The following is a 10,476-nucleotide window of genomic DNA, read 5'->3' on the forward strand; positions in this document are numbered from 1 at the left end:
TGGGGTCTCTCAGGGGAACGGTTGTCATAGAAACGGGCACCGGTCAGTGTTGTGTTACCACGGCAGCACCACAGGCGGGGGATGGTGTGTGTGTGTGTGTGTGTGTGTGTGTGTGTGTGTGTGTGTGGTGGGGGTGCAGTGATCTCAGGGGAAGGAGGAAGAGGAGGAGGAGGACAGCAGGAGGTTACAGAGTGAAGGAATTTGATCCGCCCAGAGTTTTGACGGGAAAACAACCAGTTTGTCTGGGAATATCTGAGAATATCTGAGAATATCTGGGAATATTTGGGAATATCTGGGAGTTTTCCAGCAGCGACCGGATGAAACCAGATGGAAGAGGCAGTGTTTCTTCCATCTTGTTCGCTCCAGTCGCTGCTCTTTGTCTCTGACGAGGTTTGATCTGTCTCTGTTCCACGTTCAGACCTCCTTATTTACAAAATCAGTGATCGGTTATTGATTAAGTGTCACGTCGATCACCCTCATCAATCAAACCATCTGATGTTGTATTTAAACTGCAGCGTCCAGCAGCTCGTTCGGCCACCAGGGGGAGCTGTCACACCAGGGCCCAGCGACATGCTCAGCTTTTGTTTTGATCATTTTTCATTTTATTTTGAAGGAGCAGCAGGACACATGGTCAGCCAATCAGAATCAGAGTTTGATATGTGGGAACCAGCAGCAGCACAGACTCCGCCCAGTAAATAAAAACAATGGTTGATTACGAATTTAATGCAATTTTAATTTATTTTTTCATATTAAATTCAAGGTTAATCCTAATTTAATTAATACAGTTAATACAAACGTAAGCATAACACAGATTGAATGTAATTCTAATTTAATTTCTGTTTTTCATATTGAATTTTAAATAAACTTTAACTTTCATCTAAATTTAATTAATACAGTCCATACAAACAGAACTGCAGGCAGCGTTTACAGTTCCCATGGTAACGGGCTGCCGCAGAGCGTGTGTCAGTGTGGTAAAGCTTGCTGTGTGGACAGTGGATGAAATGTGCTTTCATTGAATTAATTAGTTGGATTTTTTTTTTTTTTTTTTTATCCAAGAGGAGATTTTCATGATAAAATGCATAATTAAATATCCTGTGACTTCAATGTCATTTTCTGTTTAAAAAAAAAAAGACACACACACTGTCTGACCACTCTGGTGTGTGTGTGTGTGTGTGTGTGTGTGTGTGTGTGTTTGTTTGTGGTCGCATAGGCCTTATAACTTTAGATTTTATTGTGAAAATTTTGATCTTTTTTCGGTTTGGAACTCTAAAATTAGAGTCAGTCGTCTCATTGTTAGTGAGAATCAGCTGTCACTCACACACACACACACACACACACACACACTGCTCATTCTCTCATGGAACAAGTGAAAGACAAGAGGCAGTTTGTCTTATTTCAAGATGATGCCACTGTTATCACACTGTGTGTGTGTGTGTGTGTGTGTGTGTGTGTGTGTGTGTGTGTGTGTGTGTGTGTGTGTGTGTGTGTGTGTTTGGTATTTGACGGAACACGCCTGTATTTATCTGTTAGCTTTCAGTGTGCAGGAAATGTCACTGACTCAGTGACTAAGTCTCTGTCTAACAGCATGGGACTGGCTCTCTCACACACACACACACACACACACACACACACTCTGACACACTCATACTCTGACACACACACACGCAGACACACACACACTCTGACACACACATACTCTGACACACACACACACACACACACATGCAGACACACACAAACACTGACACACACGCAGCAGTGGGCATTGACCTTTCAGCTCTACTGGAAGTGTTTAAAAGACTTTAACACAAAGGAATACAGCAAAGTGACTCATGTTAACCTGACAGAGAGACAGAGAGACAGACAGACAGAGAGACAGAGAGACAGACAGAGAGACAGACAGACAGACAGGCCTGGTATCAGTGGATTCAGCAGAAAACAGTGAACATTTGTGATATGAAATGTTTATCTTTGTGGGATCCATCTCAGAAATAACATTTAAAGCGAGTGTCTTAAAGGAATATTCCAGTGTTTTGTTCAAAATCACATCTTAACCCGACGTCCCCAGACTGAGACCAGAGGTTGGACACCATGTTCTCCTGGTCCTGGGTAGCATTTCCTGTTAGCTTAGCATAAAGACTTGAAGTCTATGGGAGTTGTTAGCCTGGCTCTGTGTGTCAGTCAGACAGCCTCGGGGCTGCTGGGAGGTTTCTGCTCTCGCTCCGACAGTCAGGCTTCACCCAGTTTGACCCACAGCTTCCCCGGGACAGAGCTTTGAGACGCAGTTTGAGTGTGAAGACAGTCACTCAGCTCCTCTGACTGTAATATCAGTCATATGACAACATGAACACTGTCCATGCACAGAGAGTGAGGCCAGCAGAGAGCACACACACACACACTGAGTTTGGCCATTCACTTGGTCTTGAACCTGTGTGTGTGTGTGTGTGTGTGTGTGTGTGTGTGTGTGTATGTGTGTGTGTATGTGTGTGTTAACCACAGCAGCTGTTGGCTCTTTGATCCCAGTCACTGAACAGCAGTCACCGTTTCTTCTCTCTCTCACCTCCGTCTTTAACTGACCCTCTACCTCGATCGCCCCGTCCTGCCCCCCTTTCCTCCTCATCAGCCTGGTGGCTTCACAGCTTTGTCTCCTCCTCCTCCTCCTCCTCCTCCTCCTCCTGTTCTTTTGTCTTTCTTTCATTGGTTCAGACTGCTCAGTACTCTAATCTGGTGGACTTTTCCGTGGAGGTCCAGGCTGTGGAGCAGGAACGTTGGGTTCTGAAGTTTAAAAAAAAAAAAAAATGTAGTTCCTAGTTCTGAATTGAATTGTTGGCAGTTTGCTCTCTCTGGCTCGCTGAACTGCACCGCTCTGCCAGACACGGGGAGGGGCTGCAAGGCATGCTGGGAGCACGGTGTCATGGCCGACATGACAAGGCTGACCTTGGAGCAGATCAGAAGGTCACGGCCTCGTCCTCCTCCTCCTCCTGCTCTTCCTCTCCCCTGCTTCTGCCTGTCAGTTAGGTTCAGGGTGTTCAGGCGGCGTTCAGAGGGTGTTCAGACGGTGTTCACAGGGTGTTCACAGGGTGTTCAGAGGGTGTTCAGGCGGTGTTAAGGCGGTGTTCACAGGGTGTTCACAGGGTGTTCAGAGGGTGTTCAGGCGGTGTTAAGGCGGTGTTCACAGGGTGTTCAGAGGGTGTTCAGAGGGTGTTCAGAGGGTGTTCACAGGGTGTTCAGACGGTGTTCGCAGGGTGTTCAGAGGGTGTTCAGAGGGTGTTCAGGCGGTGTTAAGGCGGTGTTCACAGGGTGTTCAGAGGGTGTTCAGAGGGTGTTCACAGGGTGTTCAGAGGGTGTTCAGAGGGTGTTCAGAGGGTGTTCACAGGGTGTTCAGAGGGTGTTCAGAGGGTGTTCACAGGGTGTTCAGACGGTGTTCAGAGGGTGTTCAGACGGTGTTCAGACGGTGTTCAGAGGGTGTTCACAGGGTGTTCACAGGGTGTTCACAGGGTGTTCAGGCGGTGTTCAGAGGGTGTTCAGAGGGTGTTCAGACGGTGTTCGCAGGGTGTTCAGAGGGTGTTCAGGCGGTGTTCGCAGGGTGTTCAGAGGGTGTTCAGACGGTGTTCGCAGGGTGTTTAGAGGGTGTTCACAGGGTGTTCAGAGGGTGTTCAGGCGGTGTTCACAGGGTGTTCAGAGGGTGTTCAGACGGTGTTCGCAGGGTGTTCAGAGGGTGTTCAGGCGGTGTTCGCAGGGTGTTCGCAGGGTGTTCAGAGGGTGTTTAGAGGGTGTTCAGGCGGTGTTCAGGCGGTGTTCAGGCGGTGTTCAGGCGGTGTTCACAGGGTGTTCACAGGGTGTTCAGAGGGTGTTCAGGCGGTGTTCAGAGGGTGTTCAGGTGGTGTTCACAGGGTGTTCAGAGGGTGTTCACAGGGTGTTCACAGGGTGTTCACAGGGTGTTCAGAGGGTGTTCAGAGGGTGTCCAGGCGGTGTTCAGGCGGTGTTCAGAGGGTGTTCAGAGGGTGTTCACAGGGTGTTCACAGGGTGTTCAGAGGGTGTTCAGGCGGTGTTCACAGGGTGTTCAGAGGGTGTTCACAGGGTGTTCACAGGGTGTTCAGAGGGTGTTCAGAGGGTGTTCAGAGGGTGTTCAGAGGGTGTTCAGGCGGTGTCCAGAGGGTGTCCAGAGGGTGTCCAGACGGTGTCCAGACGGTGTCCAGACGGTGTTCAGACGGTGTTCAGAGGGTGTTCACAGGGTGTGTCTGCATGTCAGAGACAGGAAACAGATGATGGAGGGGCGTCTTCATGAGGGCAGAGGTCGAGGGACCAGCATCTTCATCATTCTGGGAAACAAACCAGTCATAATCCCATGTGAGCACGGCGGCTGTCAGATTATTCATGAGGACTTTGTGTCACAGAGAGTCTGATACAAGAACATCAGCCTCTCTTTGTGTGTGTGTGTGTGTGTGTGTGTGTGTGTGTGTGTGTGTGTGTATGTGTGTGTGTGTGTATGTGTGTGTGTGTGTGTGTGAAGTTACATTGTTGCTGCTCTGAAACAAACAAAGGGCCTCTTAATGATCAATTATCCAATTGTCCAATCACAGCCGCTCTCTATTGTGTGTGTGCGTGTGTGCGTGTGTGCGCGTGTGTGTGTGTGTGTGTGTGTGTGTGTGTGTGTGTGTGTGTGTGTGTGTGTGTGTGTGTGTGTGTGTGTGTGTGTCCTGCGCTCCCTCGTTATGGTGAAACATCAGTCGGCCTTTTGTCCAATTACAGCCGAGCATCAGTTATTTTTTAATTAAGTTCAATTAAGTTTTTATCACTTTAATGTTCAGGACGGCTAATCAACAACCGAGCTGCGTATCGGCATCCTGTCACTGTGTGTGTGTGTGTGTGTGTGTGTGTGTGTGTGTGTGTGTGCGTGCGTGCGTGTGTCCATGTTTCCATTGTGATACAGAACACAGTCATTATGTGTAGCTGTCAGCTGTGTGTTTGTGTGTGTGTGTGAGTGACCAGGTTAATTGGAACATGAAGCATAATGTTACCTAGGATTAATCAATGTAATTACACACACACACACACACACACACACACACACAGATACTGATTACATGAACTTATAGAGTCTATTGCTTCCTCGCTACAGTGTCTCATTGCTGTTCATCGTGTGTGTGTGTGTGTGTGTGTGTGTGAGTGTGAGAGAGAGAGAGAGAGAGAGAGAGAGAGAGAGAGAGAGAGAGAGAGAGAGAGAGAGAGAGAGAGAGAGAGAGAGAGAGAGAGAGTCATTAATTAGGCTGCAGATTAGCCTAGCATTGGCTCCTCACCTTTAGCAGCTTCATTAATTAGCCCGGCCGCTAATGAAAAGCTTGTGCTAATTGGCAGAGGAAAGATAAAGGCTAAATGAAAACACTAAATATAGCGAGGCAGGACTGTGTGTGTGTGTGTGTGTGTGTGTGTGTGTGTGTGTGTGTGTGTGTGTGTTTATTCCTTTATGTATCTGTGTGTGTGTGTCCATTAATTCTCCAGATAACGAGGCAGCCCAATAAACCTTTATTAGCTCCTTAACCAGGACAGTTAGCCTGATAATAAGGACCAACACAGAAACCCAGTGTGATCAGCTAACACACACACACACCCACACACACACACACACACACACACACAGAGGCCAGCCTGTCGGCGTCCTGTTTGAATGATTACCTTAACGACACCTCCTGGATCTGGGCTAGCAGCTGCTGAGGCCTCAGCCGGGACCCGCTAACCCAAACCTGTGGGGGCGGGGCTTCACACTTTATTCATCCTTCAAAAGGCAGTTCAGTCTCACAGTGCCCAAGTGCAAAGTTTACAAATAAAAACAATCAAATAGATCAATAAATGTATCCATATAAATAAAAACAACATTCCACACAAGAGCCATCTGTATATTTCACATCTCATATCTCTTTTCCTTAGGTTGCCCTTATTGTATATTTTTAGTTTTTAGTCTTTATAGTAGTTTATTGTATATATTTAGCCTTTATTCGATTTTATTTAACTTTATTATATGTTTCTACTGTTGCTGCTGGAACACCAGAATTTCCCTGGTTGGGATCAATAAAGTCTATCTATCTATCTATCTATCTATCTATCTATCTATCTATGAGCCACCAATCAAACGGGGGGACTACATATCCCAGCTGCCCCTGTGACGTGGGACAAAGAGTGTGAAGTTTAACTGTCTCTCTCTCTCTCTCTCTCTCTCTCTCCAGCTGGGACGTCCACAGAGCCCGCCCCACCGGCCCCGCCCACAGCTGAGCCTCAGCCAATAGAAACCAAGGCTCCTGAGGAGGAAATGGATGTCACTGATGATGACATCACCGCAGGTAGGCCGTCCGTCTGCAGCCGTCAGAGCGTCGCCGACAGCTGAAGGGCTTCATGTGTGATGACAAAATCAAACACGCCTTTCCTAAAATATGTTTGGGATGACGAGCGGCTGGCGTTTCTCAGAGCGCTGTGTTAGCACAACGCTGCTTTCCCTGATAATCTGAAGGGATTAGGGGAAATCAGTGTGAGGCGTCTGGATTGAAACACGTTCAAGAGCAGGAAACTGATTTAACCTGAAAGCGAAGGGAAGCAGGCGATGTTCGGGTTAAACAGGAGAACATGAGCTGGAAATGAGCTTTGAACAAAAAAAGGAAAGAAACATCAAAACTTCTAGAAAGCGGCTCCTTGGACTCTCACAGGTTTGGGTTTGATCCGTTCAGGGGCCGGCGGTCGAGCAGAGATGATGTCATCATGTCGGTGACATCACAGCGGCGTGTGTGTGCGTCCTGGTGTTTCCTCAGGACTCCTCCTCGCTCCGGCATCGCTCCTCACACTGAGATCGTCTCTCCTCTGAAATCCCAAACATCTCCTCACAGCTGATCTGTTCCTGCGAGCGGAGCAGATCCTCACTGGGCTGATGAAGTCGCTGAGTGGGCGTCCCGCGGCGTGGCGTCCCGCGGCGTGGCGTCCCGCGGCGTGGCGTCCCGCGTGAAAAGCCTCCTGGACGTGTTTCTGAGGAGCTCGTGACGTTTTTCATGTCCAAGAACATTTTCATTTTCCCCTCTGAATGTAGAGAATCATTTTAGCTGCAGCAGGTTGTTCCCTTCAGCCAGGAACTGCAGTCAGAGGGTGTGTGTGTGTGTGTGTGTGTGTGTGTGTGTGTGTGTGTGTGTGTGTGTGTGTGTGTGTGTGTGTGTGTGTGTGTGTGTGTGTGTGTGTGTGTGTCCGGGGGCTGAGTGGAGCAGCAGTGGTGTGTCGCTGCCACCTTAAATAACAGCAGACCTGCCTGGTGTTAAAAGCAGTTTGCTGTTTACTGCACACACACACACACACACACACACACACACACACACACACAGAGGTTGTCAGTGAGGTGAGAAATGCCAGTGTGCCACTTGCTGGGCAAAGACTGACACCTGCAGCACAGGTAGCAACACACACACACACACACACACACACACACACACACACACTCACAGGCTGTTTTCCAGGCCATTAGTCTTTTGTCACATTTTTCTGCCATCAGACAGACAGACAGCCTGTCTGTCTGTCTGTCTGTCTGTCTGTCTGTCTGTCTGTCTGTCTGTCTGCTGTCCTCCTCGCTGGTTTTTCTTTGTTTGTTTGTTTGTGATGTTTTTGTTTTGTGGAGTGAAGGAAGGAGAAGGGAGATGATGGTGAAAGGAAGGCGGGGGTTCTTCCTCTTCCTCTCCCTCTCCCTCGCTCGTCCGTCCTCCCCCGCAGCAGGGAGAGAGAGGTCAGGGGTCAGAGGTCATGCTGACCCTCACCCCTCGGTGTCATTAGCCGGTCTGATGTGGTTAGCTGAAACGTTAGCTTCTCCTGCTAATCTAATCTGGGCTCCGGCGGGTCGGCGGGTCGCGTCTCATTTCTCCTTGTTGCAGACTGAAGTTACGGGACAGCCGGGTTATTGTGTCTCTGTCCTGTTTTTATATTTCTGCTGTTTTCAGAGCCAGCTGATGGCCTGCAGCGAGGCAGCAGCGCCACCTTGCTGTCGGAGTCAGATACATGTGCAGGAATTTAGTTTTGGTACAGAAACAGAATGAAAGTGAACATGTGACCCCCCACCAGTGGTGCACCACGCCACCGTGATCAGGAGAAACAGCAGCGCTGGTCCAGGATCTGTAATAAAGAGGACAACAGGAAGTGGGCGTGGCCTGAGAGCAAGTGGGAGTGGCCATGTAGTGACCAGCTTGTGAAGTTCATGTTCATATCGTAGTGGAATGAATGGAAACCAGCGGCTGGAGGAAAGGGAGGAGGAGTGATGTGGCAGCTCTGAAAGCCCACTGCTCGCTCTGGGACGAGAGCAGAGGAACGTGAAGGAGAACCTGCAGAGGAACTGGGATGGGGCCGGGCTGAGCCGGGCCGGGCCGAGCGGGGCCGGGCCGGGCCGGGCCGAGCCGGGCCGAGCGGGGCCGGGCCGAGCCGGGCCGAGCCGGGCCGAGCCGGGCTGAGCTGAGCCGGGCCGAGCGGGGCCGGGCCGGGCCGAGCCGGGCCGGGCCGGGCCGAGCCGGGCTGAGCTGAGCCGGGCCGAGCGGGGCCGGGCCGGGCCGAGCCAGGCCGAGCCGAGCCAGGCCGAGCCGGGCCGAGCTGAGCCGGGCCGAGCCGAGCCGAACCGGGCCGGGCCGGGCCGAGCTGAGGCCGAGCCGAGCTGAGGCCTCACAGTCAAACCAGGCTCAAAGTGCTGATCTGCTGCTGCTTCAGCATCCCAGTCTAAAGGGCTGGACCTCAGCTCGTCCTTGACCTCTGCCTCTGTGCCTGACGGCCGAGGTCAAAGGGCAACTCAAACATCAATACCTGACCTCCTGCTCTCCCTCTCTCCTCTCCTTGCTTCCTTTCCTAGTTTCCTCTCTTTTGTAAGCTACACACTACAGGGAGCACAGGAGAGTCAACCAGGTGCAGGAAATGTTTTCACTCCCCGTGAAAAGAAACGGCGTCGTCGTGTTGGTATTTTTATCTTTTATCTTCTCCCTCTCCGCTCAGCGTTTCGTTTCCGTTATGAGCCCGCCTGCCGACAGGAAGCAGGACGAATCAGCCAATCAGCTTGCTTAGTTCAACACAGGACCGCCCACCATCTGCACGCCGGCTCCTCTGTGAGCCGCCGTTACCCATAAACCCCTTCTCTGCGCAGAGACGTTCACGTGTCTGCTCAGAAGTATGGTTCCAGCTTAACACACACACACACACACACACCCACCTGTCCTGTGGCTGAATGGATGGTGTGATAACATGCGTGTGGGGGGGTGGGCAGTGTGTGTGTGTGTCAGGGTTTATGAATGTGTCACAGAGATAAAATGCTGGCCTTGGGGATGTGTGTGTGTGTGTGTGTGTGTGTGTGTGTGTGTGTGTGTGTGTGTGTGTGAGATGGACTGACTGATATATTGATATGAGATATTGGCTCAGATACTGAAACATTCCCTTTAATTTCTCTCAGATTTCCTGTCATGTTTCATTTAAAAAAAAAAAAAAAAAAAAAAGAGAGAGACTGTTACCTGGCCTCTGATTGGTTCAACAGTAGGGGTCGCTGTTGGTGAGGCAGTGACTGTGAGACAAGCTGCCGGGCTGTGTGTGTGTGTGTGTGTGTGTGTGTGTGTGTGTGTGTGTGAGGCCTCTGGGGCAGGTTCAGACGTTAAGAAGTAAAATTGATCAGGATGAAGCTCAGTTTTCACCTCCGAGACTCAAATCCACACAGATCAAACTCTGCATAAAACACCGCTGTAATCGGCTTATATGGAAATGAGACGCACACACACACACACACACACACACACACACACACACACACACACACACACACACACACACACACCATCAATCTATCCTGTGTTTGTTTTTATGTTTTGTTGGTAAAACAGGACAGACAGAGAAACTTTCCTCTCTCTCTCTCTCTCTCTCTCTCTCTCTCTCTCTCTCTTTCTCTGTCTCTCTCTCTCTCTCTCTCTCTCTCTCTCTCTCTCTCTCTCTCTCTCTCTCTCCCTCTCTCTCTTTGGGTGATAGACTTTCTGTACTTCCTCCTCCTCCTCTCTTCTTTTTCATTGTCATCTGTTGTTTCTGCTTCTTCTTCCTCGTCCTGTCTTTTTTTCCTTCTTTCATCATTTCTTCATTCTCTTATTTGACTTCATCTTCCTCTTCTTCTTCTTCTTCTTCTTCTTCTTCTTTGTCATTTTGTCTTCCTCCTCTCCATCTGTTTTCCTCCTCTTCTCATTTTTCTCTTCTTCATCTTTGTTCCTCCTCCTCGTCCTGTCCTAAAGGTATCTGTCTCAGATATTTAAAGAGCAGACGTGGCAGACACTGCAGGTTCCACCTCTGACCCACTGCTCACATAACAGGAAGTCCCTCAGCTGGCCTCACGGTGGCGCTGTAGTAATAAACGTTCATGTTTCATTCTGTCAGCTGTGATGCCTGAAGACGAGTTGAGGAAAAACACGGCTGCTTTTCTCACATAATTTCTCTTTTCACCGG

The 10,476-nt window shown here is 49.7% G+C and overlaps 1 protein-coding gene across 1 annotated transcript in view; it reads left to right on the forward strand.

The window, feature by feature from the left end:
- The window catches only part of wdr7 (WD repeat domain 7), a 111,408-nt gene that overhangs the window by 50,759 nt on the left and 50,173 nt on the right, over positions 1-10,476 (forward strand). Inside the window, exon 25 of the mRNA XM_030065735.1 lies at positions 6,225-6,338. Within this exon, the coding sequence (XP_029921595.1) occupies positions 6,225-6,338 (114 nt within the window). The remainder of the gene's footprint in view (positions 1-6,224; positions 6,339-10,476) is intronic.

This window comes from Myripristis murdjan, chromosome 12, assembly GCF_902150065.1.
Source record: "Myripristis murdjan chromosome 12, fMyrMur1.1, whole genome shotgun sequence".
In the NCBI taxonomy this organism is placed as follows: Eukaryota; Metazoa; Chordata; class Actinopteri; order Holocentriformes; family Holocentridae; genus Myripristis; species Myripristis murdjan.